The 18,315-nt window shown below is 54.2% G+C and overlaps 7 protein-coding genes across 7 annotated transcripts; 3 read left to right on the top strand and 4 right to left on the bottom strand.

Annotated features, from left to right (window-relative positions):
- Positions 1 to 580: 580 nt before the first annotated feature.
- PFLUO_LOCUS1904 (26S proteasome subunit rpt4) lies at positions 581 to 1,863 on the bottom strand (the record flags this gene model as incomplete). Its single annotated transcript, XM_073778990.1, has 3 exons — positions 581 to 704; positions 756 to 1,599; positions 1,647 to 1,863. 3 exons carry the CDS (start codon positions 1,861 to 1,863, stop codon positions 581 to 583), a joined length of 1,185 nt encoding a protein of 394 aa, XP_073635990.1.
- Positions 1,864 to 2,818: 955 nt separating this feature from the next.
- PFLUO_LOCUS1905 (phosphopyruvate hydratase) lies at positions 2,819 to 4,315 on the top strand (the record flags this gene model as incomplete). Its single annotated transcript, XM_073778991.1, has 4 exons — positions 2,819 to 2,942; positions 3,019 to 3,075; positions 3,128 to 3,467; positions 3,520 to 4,315. The coding sequence occupies 4 exons, from the start codon at positions 2,819 to 2,821 to the stop codon at positions 4,313 to 4,315; spliced, it is 1,317 nt and encodes a 438-aa protein (XP_073635991.1).
- A 321-nt stretch (positions 4,316 to 4,636) lies between these two features.
- PFLUO_LOCUS1906 (Translation initiation factor 3 subunit J component) lies at positions 4,637 to 5,581 on the top strand (the record flags this gene model as incomplete). Its single annotated transcript, XM_073778992.1, has 3 exons — positions 4,637 to 4,655; positions 4,712 to 4,812; positions 4,880 to 5,581. The coding sequence occupies 3 exons, from the start codon at positions 4,637 to 4,639 to the stop codon at positions 5,579 to 5,581; spliced, it is 822 nt and encodes a 273-aa protein (XP_073635992.1).
- Positions 5,582 to 5,781: 200 nt separating this feature from the next.
- Positions 5,782 to 6,270, bottom strand: PFLUO_LOCUS1907 (uncharacterized protein; the record flags this gene model as incomplete). Its single annotated transcript, XM_073778993.1, has 1 exon — positions 5,782 to 6,270. One exon carries the CDS (start codon positions 6,268 to 6,270, stop codon positions 5,782 to 5,784), a length of 489 nt encoding a protein of 162 aa, XP_073635993.1.
- Positions 6,271 to 7,900: 1,630 nt separating this feature from the next.
- On the bottom strand, positions 7,901 to 9,059 carry PFLUO_LOCUS1908 (uncharacterized protein; the record flags this gene model as incomplete). The annotated part of the gene is made up of 7 exons (XM_073778994.1): positions 7,901 to 8,254; positions 8,307 to 8,394; positions 8,447 to 8,721; positions 8,778 to 8,789; positions 8,854 to 8,873; positions 8,940 to 8,986; positions 9,046 to 9,059. The coding sequence occupies 7 exons, from the start codon at positions 9,057 to 9,059 to the stop codon at positions 7,901 to 7,903; spliced, it is 810 nt and encodes a 269-aa protein (XP_073635994.1).
- Positions 9,060 to 10,684: 1,625 nt separating this feature from the next.
- On the top strand, positions 10,685 to 13,929 carry PFLUO_LOCUS1909 (uncharacterized protein; the record flags this gene model as incomplete). The annotated part of the gene is made up of 5 exons (XM_073778995.1): positions 10,685 to 10,802; positions 10,859 to 11,016; positions 11,073 to 13,388; positions 13,442 to 13,764; positions 13,821 to 13,929. 5 exons carry the CDS (start codon positions 10,685 to 10,687, stop codon positions 13,927 to 13,929), a joined length of 3,024 nt encoding a protein of 1,007 aa, XP_073635995.1.
- Positions 13,930 to 15,799: 1,870 nt separating this feature from the next.
- PFLUO_LOCUS1910 (uncharacterized protein) lies at positions 15,800 to 17,956 on the bottom strand (the record flags this gene model as incomplete). Its single annotated transcript, XM_073778996.1, has 1 exon — positions 15,800 to 17,956. One exon carries the CDS (start codon positions 17,954 to 17,956, stop codon positions 15,800 to 15,802), a length of 2,157 nt encoding a protein of 718 aa, XP_073635996.1.
- Positions 17,957 to 18,315: the final 359 nt, after the last annotated feature.

Genomic DNA, 18,315 nt, shown 5'->3' on the forward strand with positions numbered 1-18,315 from the left:
GTCTCATACATCTACGTTTCTAGAACGAAGAGTAGCCGGGGAATTTGAAGAATATGGAAGAATATGGAGAGCTTAGAAGGAAAGAGAGTGAAGATAACGGAGGGAAGGAGAGTCGAGAGAGAGAGAGAGAGAGAGAGAGAGAGAGAGAGAGAAAACGCTGGGGACTGGAACATCCACACCTGATCAAATAGTCACGTCACCTGGCCTGGGCTCCTAAACATACTAGTATGCTCGAAGCAGATGAAGGGCCAGATGAGAACAGAATAGTTGGGGTGAGCAATGGGGTGAGCGCTCAATGAGCGGCTCATATCCACCACCACCACCACCACGACCACCTAGAATCATTGATGATCAACGTCTATACTTCAATTGATTCTTGCAGATGAAATGGACACTTCATACAATCATCAACTTTGTTGTTTTACGTCTACATTTCATTCTGGTAGATGCAACAACACATGCTTATACATCTCAAGGCGTACAATTACAGCTTCTGATATTTCTGGTCCATCCACACCCCATCACCATAATGAAACACTGAATTTCTTCTTCGCTCGCGATGGCAAAACCTGCCAGTGCCTCACAGTTTCGATGCGTCATAATCGCGAGATTCTAATTTCTTTGCCTCATTTACCTTGCGAGCCGCTTTATTCAAATCGTCGCCGGTTATCTCATCGCGATAGTCCTTGATCGCGAACAGTCCTCTGCATCGGGGTTAGTAATAGTGTCATTCCGGAGTGGATTCGATAACATACGCTTCGGTGACCACATTGCGCAAATCAGCACCGTTCAGGCCATCGGTCATCTTCACCACGCTCTCAAAGTCGATCTCCCCTTCCATTTGCACGCCGCTTGTGTGGATCTTCAGAATCTCCAGGCGACCAACCTCATTGGGAAGAGGAATCTCGATCTTCCGGTCCAGACGACCAGCACGCAGCAGGGCCGGGTCAAGCGTATCGGGTCGGTTGGTTGCCATGATAATCTTGGTCTTACCCAAATAATCGAATCCGTCCAGTTGGTTCAGCAGCTCCATCAATGTCCGCTGGATTTCTCGATCGGCCGATGTGCCCTCCGAAAATCGTCGGCCACCAATAGCGTCAATCTCGTCCATGAAGATGATGCAGGGTTCGTGTTCCTTGGCATAGCCGAACATTTCTCGAATCAGGCGAGCGGATTCACCGATGTATTTGTCCACGATCGCGGAGGAGACCACTTTCAGGAAGTTGGTGTCCAGGGAGCTGGCCACGGCTCGAGCCAGGAGCGTCTTTCCTGTTCCGGGCGGTCCGTAGAGTAGAACACCCTTGGGAGGCTTGATTCCCACCCGCAGGAACAGCTCTGGGTTCTTCAGCGGCAGTTCAATCACCTCCCGGAGTTCTCTGATCTGGTCGTTCAGGCCACCGATTCCACCAAAGTTCACTTGGCCCGGGTCCTCCAGCGACATGTTGTACACCAAGGGGTCGACTTCGCGGGGCAGCATTCGCATGATGGTGAGGGTCGTCATGTCCAAGGCGACCCGGGTGCCCTGCTTCATCTTGGCCTTGTCGACCTTGGAGCGGCACCCGACGACATACCGCGGTCCGGAGGATGCCTTGACGATGACTGGGAAGGGTCAGCTGGTTTTTCATGTGGATATGGGGAAAGCATACATCGCTCTTCGTCCAACTGTTTCAACACCTCGCCGATGATCTGACCGACACTCTGTAGGGCCTTGATGTTCTCTTCGGAGACGTCAAACTCGTGCTGGAGATCCTTGATGCCCAGCCGCAGCGACCTCAGCTTGGCTTCCCATTCTCGTAGCTCCAGCAAGTTCTTCTTGTAGTCCTCGAGCGCCTGCTCTCGCTCGGGATCGCTGGCGCCGCTCATGGTGGATGATAGCGGAGGATGTCACGAGGGAGAGGAGGGAGGGGGGCGAGGGTGAGTCAAGTCGATGGCAGTGATTGATGAGTGGATCAATGCACAAGATAAAGGGAGGATGGGTTCGGAGAGGATGATGATAGGTGATGTCGCAGGGGGACCACAACAGCTGGGAGCTTCCACGCCGGGTGAGCTGCCGCAGTCAGGTGATCTGACGGATGCCGGTTAGTCACCAGGCAGCAAGGCATAAATAAAAGCCTCAGGCAGAGGTCTGCAGCCACTTTCGTCCTGATGGATGATGCAACCTTGAACAGAAAAATTGAGCAGCTAGCTCGACACAATTCCGTTCCATACCAGAGCCGGGTATAACTTAGCTAAATATCTCTAACTCAAGAAACCTTAGTTGCCCCTTAGCAACCTAACGAACACCCGGCCCTCCCTCACTGCCCAACTACATCATCACCCGAGGGACGGGAGATCTCGCTGCTGCAGGCCGCAGACGGTCGGATCAAGGCCCCACCGTCGCACTGGAAAGAACCGGAGCATAGAGTGACGGTAGAGTATTTAAGAGTGTCTTCTCCTCCACTATCTTTTCTCTCTGTGAATACCTTCAAGCAATCCGTGAGTCCCCCCCCACCTATACTACGTATACTACCCCTCCACTGCCCCTCCACCATTCATTCCCCCGTGGGTTCACCTGCGGTTCCCTGTATTACCCATTCGTCCTTCCCGGTTTCAATTGAGCCTGTGATTTGCCCCATTGTCTCGTGTCATTCGGCTTGCTGGGGATCCTCTGTGCCCTTTGCCCGTTGTTGTTGTTCTTTTGGGTCCTCGGTGAACCTCCCTCCCACCCCTTAGTCATGGCGTCCTTATAACTTGTTCATCCCACCACTTTTTTTCTTTCCTCTCCAGCTGACCATCTTTCTTACTTCTCCCCTCCAGCTTACCACCACCTCTTCCCAACATGCCTATCTCCAAGATCCACGCTCGTTCCGTCTACGACTCGCGCGGTAACCCCACCGTCGAGGTGGATGTTGTCACCGAGACCGGTCTGCACCGCGCCATTGTCCCCTCTGGTGCCTCTACTGGTGTGTACCTCTTTGCCCTCAGCTTTGTCCTCAGAGATGAGAAGGGAATAGACTGCTAACAAAAAAAAAACCATAGGCCAGCACGAGGCCGTCGAGCTCCGTGATGGTGACAAGACCCACTGGGGTGGAAAGGGTAAGTGACATTTTGACCCCAGGAAATCTGACGCAGGCTAACAATGCCCTAGGTGTTCTCAAGGCTGTGAAGAACGTCAACGAGACCATCGGTCCTGCCCTCATCAAGGAGAACATCGATGTCAAGGACCAGGCCAAGGTTGACTCTTTCCTCAACAACCTGGACGGCTCCGCCAACAAGGGCAACCTGGGTGCCAATGCCATCCTTGGTGTCAGCTTGGCCATTGCCAAGGCTGCTGCCGCTGAGAAGGGCGTTCCCCTGTATGCCCATATCTCCGACCTGGCCGGAACCAAGAAGCCCTACGTCCTCCCCGTCCCCTTCCAGAACGTCTTGAACGGCGGCTCCCACGCTGGTGGCCGTCTGGCTTTCCAGGAGTTCATGATTGTGCCTGAGTAAGTTTCCCCACAGATATTCGCATTTTCGGTAACCAACAGAAATGGATAGCACCGCCCCCTCCTTCTCCGAGGCTCTCCGTCAGGGCTCCGAGGTCTACCAGAAGCTCAAGTCCCTCGCCAAGCAGAAGTACGGCCAGTCCGCTGGCAACGTCGGCGACGAGGGTGGTGTTGCCCCCGATATCCAGACCGCCGAGGAGGCCCTGGACCTGATCACCGACGCCATCGAGAAGGCCGGCTACACCGGCAAGATGCACATCGCCATGGACGTTGCCTCCAGCGAGTTCTACAAGGTCGATGCCAAGAAGTACGACCTGGACTTCAAGAACCCTGACAGTGACCCCTCCAAGTGGCTCACCTACGAGCAGCTGGCCGACCTGTACAAGTCGCTGGCTGCCAAGTACCCCATTGTCAGCATTGAGGACCCCTTCGCCGAGGACGACTGGGAGGCCTGGAGCTACTTCTACAAGACCTCGGACTTCCAGATCGTCGGTGACGACCTGACGGTCACCAACCCGCTACGCATCAAGAAGGCCATTGAGCTCAAGTCCTGCAACGCCCTTCTGCTCAAGGTTAACCAGATCGGTACCATGACCGAGTCCATCCAGGCCGCCAAGGACTCGTACGCCGACGGTTGGGGTGTCATGGTCTCCCACCGCTCCGGTGAGACCGAGGATGTCACGATTGCCGACATTGCGGTCGGTCTGCGCTCTGGCCAGATCAAGACCGGTGCTCCCGCCCGCTCGGAGCGTTTGGCCAAGCTGAACCAGATCCTCCGTATTGAGGAGGAGCTCGGCCCCAACGCTGTGTACGCCGGCCAGAACTTCCGCACTGCGGTCAACCTGTAAAGCGGTCATTTGCAGATAGTTTCTTTTTCTTTTGTCTTTTCCAAAAGAGATGCCATTGGGGTCCAATATGGCGATGATGATTATGAATGTAATAGCAGAATGAAACATTTCTCCTCATATGGCTGAGCAGTGGTATAGATCGGGCACCAAGCACGTGACAGCCCACCTGTCCCACATAAAATTTGCCCCTCCGACCTTTTCTTTGTCGGACGGTTACCTACTATTGTGTTGTTGGCGAGGCCTTCTCTCTTCTCCCCGGATCTTGCACTCCGTGTGTCTTTCTTTGATCTTTTCTTCTTTTTTATTTTCCTTTCTGTCAAAATGCCTCCTTCAAAGTGGGGTATGTACTCTATATCCCACCTCTGTCGACATCGCAACTGACTGGACATGACCCAGACGAGGAAGAGAGTTCCTCCTCCGACTCCTCCTCCGAGAGCGATAGCGCCCCTGTCCCCGTCGCGGCGCGCCGCAGATTCGACGACGAAGAGGATGACGATGTAAGAACCATACCCTCCCTCGCTCGCTCTGAATCAACGCTAACCATAACCCCCCGCCCCCAAAAAGGTCCTCGATTCCTGGGACGCAGCTGAAGACTCGGAAGTCGAGCGCGAGAAAGTCAAGAAAGCCGCTGAGGCTGAAGCCGCCGCGAAAGCCAAGGCCGCAGCCAACAAGAAGACCAAGGCGCAGCGGATAGAAGAGCACCGGGAGGAGCGGCGAAAACAGATCGACGAAGACGACCTGGATATCAGCGAAGACGAGGCCGAGCGGCGCCAACGCCTGCGCCAAACGGAACAGGACGCGGATCTCAAGCACGCGCAGGATCTGATCGGAGACATCGATCTGAACCGCAAACGCGGCGCGCCCAAGGCCGTTGTCGTGACGGACTCGGCCGATCCGACTAACGCGATTGACCTGAGTGCCATGCCGCTATTCAAGCCGACTACCAAGGACCAGTTTGCGAAGCTGAGCGAGACGCTTATCCCGCTGCTGGCGCCGCACTCCAAGAAGCCGCACTACAGCCTGTGGGCGCAGGATTTTGTTCGGCAACTGGTGAAGGAAATGCCGTCGGGTGATATCAAGAAGATTGCCAGTGCACTCACCACGGCAGGCAATGAGAAGATGCGCGAGGAGCGCGCTGCGGACAAGGGAAGCAAGAAGAGCAAGGCGGCCAAGACGAAGGTTTCCGTGGTCACGACCAGGGAGAACCACATCGACAGCAACGCCTACGATGGTGATGACGGCCTGGCGGATGATGACTTCATGTAATTTGTTTTTTGCTCCGTTGCAAATACACGCATTTTCTTTCTTGTTGCTGGTCTTCTCGGTTCCATCATGTACATCGCTTTTTTCCCCCTTCTCTTCTTTTGTCCCCTCCACACAACCCCTTCATAACATAACAAACATATAGAAGAACCAATTCATTCCCCAATTAACATCTTGTTACCAACATCAGGATTAATTAAGCATTACATATACCCAGTAGACTTCGTAACCGTCCTCTTGTCTTTACTCTTATTCAGCATAGCAAGATACTTGGCCTCCTCCTCAATATCCTTGACACTCTTCTGCAGCGTGATATAGCCCTCGTCATCAAGCGCAAACAGCGCCTCCTTCACCCAAACCCGACTCGTGAGCTGTTCTCGATACCGCGTCGAGTACAGCGTCAGCGGCACCTGTTTCAATCTCTCCCCCATCGCGGCGTGTAGCATTGGCTCCAGGACGCCTACTTGCAGCGCTAGCAGTAGTCTGCTGCAGGTGGGCAGCGAGATTGTTTGGCAGGACTCAAACTCCCAGGCTGTTGGGCTTGCCTCGTTATTTACGTGGTAGGTTATGCCGTCGTGAGGGCTCGTCGAGAGGTAGAGTTGCCAGTGGAAGAGGTAGGTGTCGCCGCGGTCCAGGAGGAGGAGGTAAAGAGCGTTGGGTTCGAATATTAGCGGTGGGAGTGGTGTGACCATTTTCTCCGTTATCTTGTTGCAGTTGGGTTGGGGCTTAAAGATTGTGGTGTAATGTTGATGTTGATGGCGGTGGTGATGTTGCTTGCCCTAGCCAACTCGAGAATTCAGGGACGTAAAGACCGAAGAGAAGTATATGATGAATTAGAATTAGTGATGTGCAAGATAAACTGAAAACAAGAGAACGATGGGTATTGTGCCTCATTATATGCACCCTGTCTGCGCTGTGTGTGTGTATCTGTTGCTTGCTGCCAGAAGGGGAGCGAGATATAGGTTATTCATATTAATTTGCCACAGGTGATGAACAAGCAGGATTGTCTCTGTCTGGCTTTGTAAAGCGTCCACGACAAACCCGACAGCAGAGCATTGGAATAGAAGAGCAGCGTGCGTGGTCCGAATTGAGATCTCTGGCCCCCTCGCCTCAGCTATGCCATCATCCATCGTCTCTGCCCAATTCTTGGAGGAGCATGGGACGCACCTGTGGGTGGGCTGCTGGTCGGGCACATTATAGCCTCGCACTCGACAAGGATGTGCGAGCCTGTCATATTCGTGGGTTGGCAAATACATTGACTTGGTTTCTGTAGTTAGGGCTTTGCCGATTCCCATTCTGTCTTCACCATAAACCGTACTTGACCTGTCATATCAGCTAGCCAGGTGGATCAAGTCCCTCCAAGACAGAAAGTATTGGCTCGGAGTTCTTGGATTGTTGTCCATGGCGTAGTGCATGGCGGCGATGGCTCCGTCCACGCAAAGCCCGTGTCAACCCTCCATCAAGACCACAATCCCGAGTTTGCGCGAGTCATGGAAGCCTACATACATGTGAACCCGAACCCTCCCTCTCAGCAGCAGCAGAGTGTAGCGATTGAGGCTCTGTCGAGCAAGCGGGCATGGATCCCCCATGCGTTATTGCTCCTTCGGCCGGGTCGGGTTTCAATGCACACTCCAATAAGCTGTCATTGATAACTCGCCCGTCCTTTTTCCGTCTCTCGCCTGGCTGGTTTGACGCGCGGCAATACGGAGCTTTGATATGGTACTTGTCATTCCGTCCAGATCCCCCGCAGATGCTCTCTCCGTGGTCCTCCGATGTTTGTGCGCGAGGCACATCCCGTTGGAGGAGGCTCTACGTATCAACGTCGTGGGGGACTGTAGATTCTGGGCCCATGCAAATACTCACTGCGTGCTGAGGAGTGCAGGTGCCAGCTAAGCCATGCAGGATGTCCAGAGGAAGATGATGTTGGTGGTATTCTGGCTCAGATTGGAAGGCTCATAGATCATGGCTTGATGGGTGCGGTGTCTCCATTTGATAGAGACCTCCGTCCATCAACTACAAAGAAACTCTACGAGGACCACCGGTTTGGGGGAATTGTTAAGTAATCACATTGAAACGTGCTGGAGTGGGAATAGAGACAATTCAAAGAGAGAGGAATTCCACTCAGCCCCTTTTCTTCGCTCGCGTCAACCGAATATCAAACTCCGCCGGCCGACCCACACCAGTCTCTTGGAAAGAAGACCATCTTGTGCCGGGCCAACTCAGCCACCGGGTGAAATCAAAAAAGCGACTAGCAGAACCACATCCAGGAAGAAATGCGAACGCCTTCCCCTACCAATCTGGCATCCGGCTCTCGTCATTCGCTTAAGACTCCTCGGCCTTGGGCTCCTCGGCCTTGTCCTCGGCAGCGGGGGCAGCCTCCTGCTCCTCAGCCTTGGGCTCAGCGGAGCCAGCGCCCTCGCCCTCGTTGCCGTCCGACGAGGTCCACAGGGTCAGGTTGTCCCGCAGCAGCTGCATGATCAGGGTGCTGTCACGGTAGCTCTCCTCAGACAGCGAATCCAGCTCCGCAATGGCGTCATCAAAGGCCTGCTTAGCCAGGTGGCATGCGCGATCGGGAGAGTTCAGGATCTCGTAGTAGAAGACGGAGAAGTTCAGCGCGAGACCAAGGCGAATGGGATGCGTCGGGGTGAGATCAGTCTGGGCAACGTCGGTAGCGTTCTATGGGGGGAGTCAGTCAGTGTGTCACTGAGAATGGTCGCAGCATCCATACCTTGTAGGCCTCGTGGGCGGCAGTGGCAGCGACCTTGCGCTTGTTGCCCGAAGCGAACTCGGCCAGGTAGCGGTGGTAATCACCCTTCCTGCGATCAAAGTTAGAATTGTCAACTAACCCAAACGCAGGGCGCAACCAACATCTTGTAGTAAAAGACCTTGGACTCGCCAGTCTCCGCCTTGGGGATGAGGGCGTCATCGAGGACATCCAGGACATCCTGGCACACCTTCTCCAGCTCAGTCTCGATCTGCTGGCGGTAGTCACGGACAGTGCCAATGTGGTCATCAGAGCCCTTGGACTCCTCCTTCTGCTCGATGGAGGAGATGATGCGCCACGAGGCACGGCGGGTGCCGACCACGTTCTTGTACGCGACAGAGAGCAGGTTACGCTCGTCGACGGTAAGCTCGCCCCCGATCTACAGCAACAGTGTCAATCTCAGATCCGTCCTGGTCGGCAAGGATAATGACATACGTTGGCGACTTCCTGTTCGGCAGTTAGCATGGATGTCCAGACAGCAAGCAATGGTAAACAAAGCGACACCACTAACCTTCATGTACGTAACCATCTCTGGACACCAGAAGATACTCCGGTCAGCACTTGCGCCTCATTCAGCGGCATCTTCGGAAGTCTTACCATCATAGCGCTCGGCCTGTTCGCAGAGCCGCGCGAGGAACGTCTTGCTGCAGAGGGGGGTCAGTGGGTGATGATTTGGAGATAGTCCAAACGACCGTGTGCTTACTTCTCACGCTGCATGATTAAGATGTCTGTCAGCAAGTACTTGGGGGTTTGATGGGGGGGTGGTCTCGACGGAAGCCGGGAAGGGAAGCAGAGAGGGGGATGGATTGCGATGGCGGTGACAGCTCAGAGAGAGTGTGTGTGGAGGGGCACGACAGTGGACGTACCTCAGAACCCATGATGAAAGCGGATCAAGGAGATTTTAATGGGAGAGTGGTTGGGAGTGGGATGGTATTTGGGAGTTGGGGAAAGCGAAAGAAAGAAGCAGGAGATGGATGGTGCAGAAGAAAGACCAAGTGGGGGTGGGAAAGAGGGAGGGAGAGAGAGTTGTGAGGGAGTTGGGAAGAATCATAACAATACGCCGCCTGGGAAGTCCCGGGTACTTGTGCTTGTGCGGGTAGTCCAATAGTCCCACCAGGTACCCCGGTACTTGGGCAGACACCCGTATGGACATTACGCCAGGACCCCGCCTGTCGGTAATCAATCTGGCTGGGTGGGCCAGCCAGGTGACAATACGCAACAGGATCACAACATGGAGACCGATGGACTTTGTGTGAAAATTATCTTCATTTACAACTCGCGCAGACTGAACTGCTGCGAGGGACCTACGCGTTAGCTCTGATCGTCGTGTTCCTGTGTCCCCCATCACATCCACCCGCCCTTCCTCGGGTCGATCAGCTGAAAATACATGGTGGGCCCCTGATGCCATCATCGCTCGATGCCAAGAGGGAGTCCTATGGAGTCCTATCGTCAGACAGCAGGCAGTTCCGATAGATGCATGGTTTAGGAGGACCTAGGTCGATAGTTTGACTACCTCCTATGGCGGGTTCGGTACCTGAGAATGGCCCTGGAATGTCCCTGGAAACAATGCATTGTCTGAGGGTGATGATGATGCAAGCAATCGAACCTTCCAGCAATCAACGGTACGACGATGATGGACGATGACCACAGTGGTCCATCGCAAGACGTGTCCGGAATCAGAATCGATACACCAATTGATATTCTGTCATTCTTCTGGCAGTTTTATTTCTAGCAGTCGCATCGGAAGTGCAATCTCCAGATTTAACTATTCGATAGAAATAGAAATATACATCTCCGCCATCCATACTGTTTGTATAACTTCTTCCCCTACCCAGTCGTCTCCCTGCACCGATCACCGCGAGACCTACCTCATATTTTCTGCGAGTGATCCATCAGCCCTATGATCTCCACCAGGATCTCTTCATTCGCAAGGGTGCTCCAGCAGGGGGGTGCGGATATCCACCGGGGAACGATGCAGCCTGATGCTCGAGCCTCTTTTTTTTCCAAATCCCTCATCGCTCGGGAGTGAGCAGATTGGTCACCATTATGATCCCGTTCCAATCAACCTACATAATCATATAGATGTCGGAGTGGAATACCGGCTTGGTAATAGAGTCCAGCCTTGTGCCTGCTGAGTCACCCTTGGATAAGAACACGTTCCACTTGCTTTCTTTCCCGATCTGCGCTGCGCTTCTTCCTGCTTCTGGCGCATCTTGCTAAGCCCTTGGCTCCACCCCATGCCTCTCTTTTAGACCATCTCTCTCGTTTCACTCCCTTCGTCCCCATCCTCCACGGCACATCCCCCATTGACTGCCTTCCCCCCTCTGGGTGCTGTCGCAATCATGGAGAATGCTTTTCTTTACACCCCCGCGGAAGTGCTGAAAAACTTCAATGTCGCGGAACACACCGGATTGTCTCAGGACGCCGTGCTGAGCTCCAGGAAGAAGCATGGTCCCAATGGTGAGTACACCTGCAATCGATATTCTCAAGCAAGCACTAACCAACCCACTCGCTAGCCCTCGAGGAGGAACCCCCGACCCCGGTATGGGAATTGATACTGGAGCAATTCAAGGACCAGCTGGTCCTCATTCTCCTGGGATCTGCCGCCGTGTCGTTCGTGTTGGCTCTCTTTGAAGAAGGCGACGATTGGACCGCCTTCGTGGACCCTGTTGTGGTAAGTCGCAAACAAACAGAGGACCGATTCGGGTAATGACTGACTCCGGACCAAAGATCCTGACCATCCTGATCCTCAATGCGGTGGTGGGTGTCACGCAGGAAAGCAGCGCCGAGAAAGCCATCGCGGCGCTCCAGGAATACTCCGCCAACGAGGCGAAGGTGGTTCGGGACGGCAAACCCCAGCGCGTCAAGGCCGAGGATCTGGTGCCCGGAGACGTGATCCAGATCGCCGTGGGTGACCGTGTCCCTGCCGACTGCCGTCTGCTCGCTATCCACAGTAACAGCTTCCGTGTCGACCAGGCGATCCTGACGGGCGAGAGTGAAAGTGTGAGCAAGGATACCCAGGCTATCAATGATAGAGGGGCTGTCAAGCAAGATCAGGTCAACATGCTCTTCTCCGGTACCACTGTCGTCAATGGTCACGCCACCGCTCTGGTCGCCCTGACTGGTTCGTCGACCGCAATTGGTGACATCCATGAGAGCATCACGTCCCAGATCTCGGAGCCTACTCCGCTGAAGCAGAAGCTGAACGACTTCGGTGACATGCTGGCCAAAGTGATTACAGTTATCTGCATTCTGGTTTGGCTTATCAACATCGAGCACTTCAATGACCCAGCCTTCGGTGGCTGGGCCAAGGGTGCGATCTACTACCTCAAGATCGCTGTCTCTCTCGGCGTGGCAGCCATTCCGGAGGGTCTCGCCGTGGTTATCACTTCCTGTCTGGCTTTGGGAACTCGCAAGATGGCCCAGAAGAATGCCGTAGTGCGGTCTCTCCCCTCCGTGGAAACTCTGGGTAGCTGCAGCGTCATCTGTTCCGATAAGACGGGCACCTTGACCACGAACCAGATGAGCGTGGAGAAGATTGTCTACTTGTCCGAGTCCGGCCGTGGTCTGGAGGAGATTGACATCGAGGGCACCACTTTTGCTCCCGAAGGCAAGCTCTCGCGCGACGGCAAAGTTGTGGATAACCTGGCTGTGTCATCGTCGACGGTAGACCAGCTGGCCCAGGTCATTGCGCGCTGTAACGCTGCTACTCTCTCTCACGACGCCAAAAGCGGAGTTTTCTCTAGCATCGGCGAGCCGACTGAGGGTGCTCTGCGCGCTTTGGTCGAGAAGATTGGTACCAACGACGTTGGCGTGAACCAGAGACTGTTCCGTCTCCCCGCGTCCGAGAGACTTCACGTGGCTAGCGCTCACTACGAGTCCCGTTTGCCACTCAAGGCTACCTATGAATTCTCGCGTGACCGCAAGAGCATGTCGGTCCTCGTGGGTGAGGGCATGGAGCAAAAGCTATTGGTCAAGGGTGCTCCCGAATCCATTCTGGAGCGCTGCTCTCATATCCTGCAAGGCTCTAATGGTTCCCGCATCCCTCTGACCAAGAGCCACGCGAAGCTGATCTCCCAGGAAGTTGTCGAATACGGCAATCGAGGACTGCGCGTGATGGCCATGGCGAGTGTCGACAACGTTTCCGGAAACCCTCATCTGAAGAACCCTACCACGTCCGAGGACTATGAGAAGCTCGAGCAGAACATGACCCTCATTGGTCTCGTTGGCATGCTGGACCCCCCTCGTGTCGAGGTGGCCGAGTCCATCAGGAAATGCCATGCTGCCGGGATTCGCGTGATCGTGATCACAGGTGACAACCCCAACACTGCCGAGTCCATCTGTCGCCAGATCGGCGTGTTCGGTGCCGACGAGGATCTCACGGGCAAGAGCTTCACGGGCCGCGAGTTCGACAGCCTCAGCGAGACCGAGAAGATGAAAGCCGTGCAGACCGCTTCGCTCTTCTCCCGTACCGAGCCCAGTCACAAGTCTAAGCTGGTGGATATCCTTCAGTCCATGAACCACGTCGTCGCCATGACCGGTGACGGCGTCAACGACGCCCCTGCCTTGAAGAAGTCGGATATCGGTGTCGCCATGGGCACGGGTACGGACGTGGCCAAGCTGGCGGCGGATATGGTTTTGGCCGATGACAACTTTGCGACCATCACCGTGGCCGTCGAGGAAGGTCGCTCTATCTATAGCAACACTCAGCAGTTCATCCGGTACCTGATCTCGTCGAATATCGGTGAGGTTGTCTCGATTTTCCTGACCGCCGCTCTGGGTATGCCCGAGGCTCTGATTCCCGTACAACTCTTGTGGGTGAACTTGGTTACCGACGGTCTGCCGGCCACGGCACTATCCTTCAACCCTCCTGACCATGATGTGATGCGCCGCCCTCCACGTCGGCGCGACGAGCCTCTTGTCGGTGGCTGGCTGTTGTTCCGTTATATGGTCGTGGGTACTTACGTCGGTGTTGCCACTGTATTTGGTTACGTGTGGTGGTTCGTGTATAACCCCGAAGGCCCGCAGATTAACATATGGCAGCTGGTACATTCCCCCCCCCTTGGTCACTCCCCAAGTCGCATACTAACCCCGTCTAGACGCACTTCCACAAGTGCTCCTCGCAATTCCCCGAGATCGGCTGCGAGATGTTCAGCAACGACATGGCCAAGTCCGCATCCACAGTGTCACTCTCCATCCTGGTGGTGATCGAGATGCTGAACGCCATGAACGCCCTGTCCTCCAGCGAGTCCCTGTTCACGTTCTTCCTGGGCAACAACCTCATGCTCGTATACGCCATCACGCTCTCGATGGCCCTGCATTTCGCCATCCTCTACATTCCCTTCCTCCAGAACTTGTTCTCGATCCTGCCCCTCAATGTGATCGAATGGGAAGCCGTGCTGGCGATTAGTGCGCCTGTGATGTAAGATCCATCTTCCATTGACTGTGAAATGAACAGCCATACTAACCTTGATTTAGTTTGATCGACGAGGCTCTTAAGTTTGTGGAGCGTTGTCTGTACACTACGCACGTTGCTCCCATCAAGGTGGCGCAGAATGGCGTCGCAGGGAAGCCGAAGCGGGCGTGAAGAAAGAGACTGAGACTGTCGGTGGACGCCAAGAGGCGCGAATAGAGATAGACATTGCCCTGAGCAATCGGAAGATGCGCATGTGCTTCTCATCTCCATTTCCTTACACACTTCCATAGACGATAAATGGAACTTGCATATTGATTCAAACTGTGTTTCCAGAAACAAACTAAGCTCATTCTTGGGTACTTGGCGAATATGGAGGTTTTCCCTGTCTAGAACCCGCATGGCGATAATGATGCAGAAGCATTTTCTGTTTGACGGATTCTTGCACTGTTTCTTCCCCGGAGGATGCAAGATGAAGGGGATTGGGGAGTTGTAAGAGGGAAGAGGAAGGGTGGGCAGCAGGTGTGAATGCTAGTAGGCAAACATTGCTCCTGCCTAGTTCAATCGAGAGCAAACAATCCATTCACTCCTGCCTTAAATAGAGCAACAGCCCTCTTTTTCTGCTTTCTTTCTTTTCACCCTTCTCTCTTCCTCTGCCATTCCCTCCATCTTCGACTGTCGTTCTTAACAGCGTGAGAGGCACTCATTACTGGCGACACTCTGCCCAGCCGTGGACACTAGGAATTTCGCGGAGAGTACGCCAGGGGGGCATCGCAGTCGGCCCAGTGGACCACGTCAGGTCCATACCGGAGCTACCGAAAGGAGCCAGACTACTTCCTTCGTACTGACGGCCCCGAGCTCCCAACTGTTGCGGTAGAGACTGGCATGGGGAACCTCGACGCAGTACTCAGCCGAACTTTTGAGAACTTTGAAGAGGTATGTCATGAATGCCCTGACCATAATCGGTAGAGTCATGGCCAACGTGGTTGCTAGGTCGGACACTACACGCGAGCCTGTCGACTTAAAATAAAAGACGACATGGCCCAATGGGTCAAGGACGGGGCACTAATAAAGGGAAGATACCAAGAGAGGCAGTCGATCGGATTCCACGTCTTAACCACGAACATTGTCTGTGTGCGGCATGCAATAGCTCACAAGAGTAAGATGTCTCTGGCCGCGACTTTGAGACTCCAGAACAGAATGCAGTTCGTGCGAGAAGAAAGAGATGGGTGTGGATGTTAGGCTTTGGTTGAGTCTTTGCCAGCCCAGATCCTCCCGAGGGGTGAGCACCGTATAGACCCTGACCGACAAGGACCTCTTCAACATCAACCCATTTATCATCTTTCGATTGCTCAGGTGATTTACCTTTGACTCACCAATGATACCTCATATGCACCCTCTGGAACCACGACTTTGACTGGATCATCGCTAATGGTCTTCCGGGCTATCATTCTGTTCGCACTACTACCCAACGTGCAGAATTTGGTCAGCAACTTGGTGTGGAAGCCTCTGTGGGCCAGAGCTGCAGAACAGCGAAGTGACCACCCGTGGTCATCGAGACAGGTGTCTCAGAAGGCTGGGCGCAGCTCAAGAGAGACGCAGAATGGTGGATCACCAATTCGAACGGACAAGTGAAGTTGTTATACACCCTTGTTTGACATTGAATTCCAGGCTTTTCGAGTCGCATTGGAACCAACAGAGACTCAAAACTTTTACAGGGTGAAACAAAACAGGCTTTTCAACCCTGTGCTGCTCCCCTTTATCGAAAATGATCAGCTCGTTACCCTGACCTTTCCGCTTCGTTACATGGATGGTGAGACAGGGCAGTCATGTATCTAGATAGCGTGCTAGCGACGCGACAATACTTCATCCTCGCACTCCAAGGTTCCTCTATCTATGTTCCATCGAAGACAAGACAATAAATAGCATACTTCCCCCAAGTTTGTATCTTTGGCATAAAATCCATGCTTGTGGTAAATATTTCTATTCTATAGCTGTCTCTCGTCCATCTATCTGTATAAACTTTCATTCCTTACCAACGCCCCTACAAGCCATCCACGTCGAATTGGTTGGCCGACACAGCGCCGTCGGTCAACAACAGCCCAATACCTCCACAAGTCCATTTTGAGTCGACGGCAGTTAGATGGGGTCCTCCAGCAATGCATCCCTCGATCTTGTCTCCGCAAACATTCATGGTCACATCGTAGCCCGTCTCCATCTCCCAAGCGAATTCTGCCTTGGCAAGCTCAATACGTTTCTCATCCCACGCCTTGATGAGCGCCACTTGGTTGTCAGGCTGGAATACCATTGCATAATACCGATTCAGTCCCTGCACTCTGGCAGCAAGACCTGCCGGGGTTCCTAAATGAACCGTCAAGCCCTTGCACGCAACGCGGTAGTCGGTCCAATCCCGAGTGCCGTGGATAATCATGCCCTCGCCGTGGTTGTTAGAGACGCGGAAGGGAACGGGGAACTCGATGTTCCACTTGTCCACGCCACGGACCCAAGCCCGCCGCCACAGATCGCACTTGGGAATGCTAAGAGCCGTGGTCCCTTGTCCCGGGGTGGATTCGAAGATGCCCTTGCTCGGAGGCTTCAGCGTCAATCGAGGGGCGCCGCTCCAGCTCATACGATCCAACCAGACCGTGCCGCTCACAGATCCACCAGCGGCGTGCACGACAATTCCAATTTTCTGGACCGGTTGTCCGTCCGTTGGGGGGATCTCCCACGTTAGTGTCTTTTCCTCGCCGTCTTGGATGAGAGTCGAAGGACTATCCAAGGTATCAAGGCCATCGTTCTCGTTGTAGACCCTGATTCGGATGGATGTGAGCACAGCCCGACCATTCGTCACTCCACGCACGATAGCCTTTAATGTTTGCCCCGAGTAGACCAAGGGAGACGCCATGAGCTCGTAGGTGCGCATGTTGAGCACCTCAGGTGGAGTGAAGACATCTGTGAGAACATCCACGGACTCGGCTTTGGACAACTTGTCAAGTTTGACAGAAAGCCCTGGGCGTCCCTGATCATCGACTGCCTGAGCCACCTTTGCCATGCCCGGCTGGAGCGTGCTTTCAGAGGCACGGAAGCCTTGAACACTGCCGGGGAGGGTAAAGTAGTACTGGTCTCCATTTTTCGGGGCAGGCAATGGCTCAAGATTTTGGATGCGGCGACCCATGTTCACCACATCATATGCAAGTCTTGCTGCGTTGTTAATCGCGTAGCCGCCATCCGTGCCCGATAATAGGGCCCGGTCAGCTACCGGTGACCTCCAGTCCTGGCCATCCTCGAAACCTTTCAGACCATGCATCAAGGCCACGAGGCAGCCCACTGTGCCGCCGTTGCAGTCGGTGTCTTCTCCAGCAGTACAAACGATGGTCATAGCATCGTGGAAACTGGAACCTCCATATACCAATGCCAGAATACAGATGGCGAGATTCGGAATGACGTGACAGATGCCAGGGTACTTGTTCAACCCATAGTGCTTCTCGCACCGCTCCCGCGTCTTGTACCAGTCCTGGTCTATTTTGGCCCATTGGCGAATGTCGTCCACCACTTTTCGGACCGTTGAATCTTGGGGCACATATTTCAGGCCCGTGTCAAGAAGATGGTCCACATCGGCAGAGAGAAAGGCTTCTGCTTCCATAGCTGCAATCATTTTGGCAGAATGTACGGCGTCACCGTCATGACTGACCGTCGCCGCTTGCTCCGCCAGCTTCACAGCTTGGTCGGGGTTGCCGGGGGATACCATGGCCCAGCCATCGATGAAGATCTGAGCACCGATTTGCTCGGCGATGACCTTGCCATTAGTCTTCATCGAGCCACTGGTCGGTGCCGGAATGCCCTTTTTGAGATTGAGGAAGGTCGTTTGCTCCGTAGAGATTCCATTGCCACCCCACCAAAAGACGGAGCGGTATAGGATGATGTTGTTGAGCCACGTCTTGCCGACCTGCTCCGCGGTCAAATCGGCACCCGCACCGTGTTCCTCCAGCGCACGGAGGAACATGAACGTCCCCGTCACATCGTCGTCGGTGACGACCAGAGGCTCTCCGGTCTTTTCGTGGACATAGTAGTGGATCTCGCCGAGCTCCTTCAAGATGCGTTGATGGCTCCAGAGCTCAAATGGGCGGCCCAGGTACACCCCGATCAGCTTGCCGAGCACACCCGCGTAAACCCGCTCAAGATAGTCAGGGGGAAGAGACATGATGGCAGGAGACTATGAGGAAGATTTGCTGAGCGAATCCAGGACTGTGATGAGCTTCCTTTATACTTTCAAGCTTCCAGACACCTCGAATGGCACTAACTCAACACGTTTTACCCGTTTGGGGCATGATGGCGAGGAGGATTCACCTCGAGCCCAGAACCACGGGCTGACTCGCCATGGTGGACTGTTCGGGTTTAGAGCAGATAGTAGTTTATCCCCGCGTTAGGTGGTTCGCCTTTTCTGGTGGACCCGCTCGGCAGCACATATCCGCTGCCCATGGGGTACAGGGGATAAGAAACTATACTTATAGGCGGGGTGCCTACCTGAAAATTGAGGGTCGTTGGTGATCAGTTCATCAA

The sequence above is a fragment of the Penicillium psychrofluorescens genome, assembly GCF_964197705.1.
Source record: "Penicillium psychrofluorescens genome assembly, chromosome: 1".
Classification (NCBI taxonomy): domain Eukaryota; kingdom Fungi; phylum Ascomycota; class Eurotiomycetes; order Eurotiales; family Aspergillaceae; genus Penicillium; species Penicillium psychrofluorescens.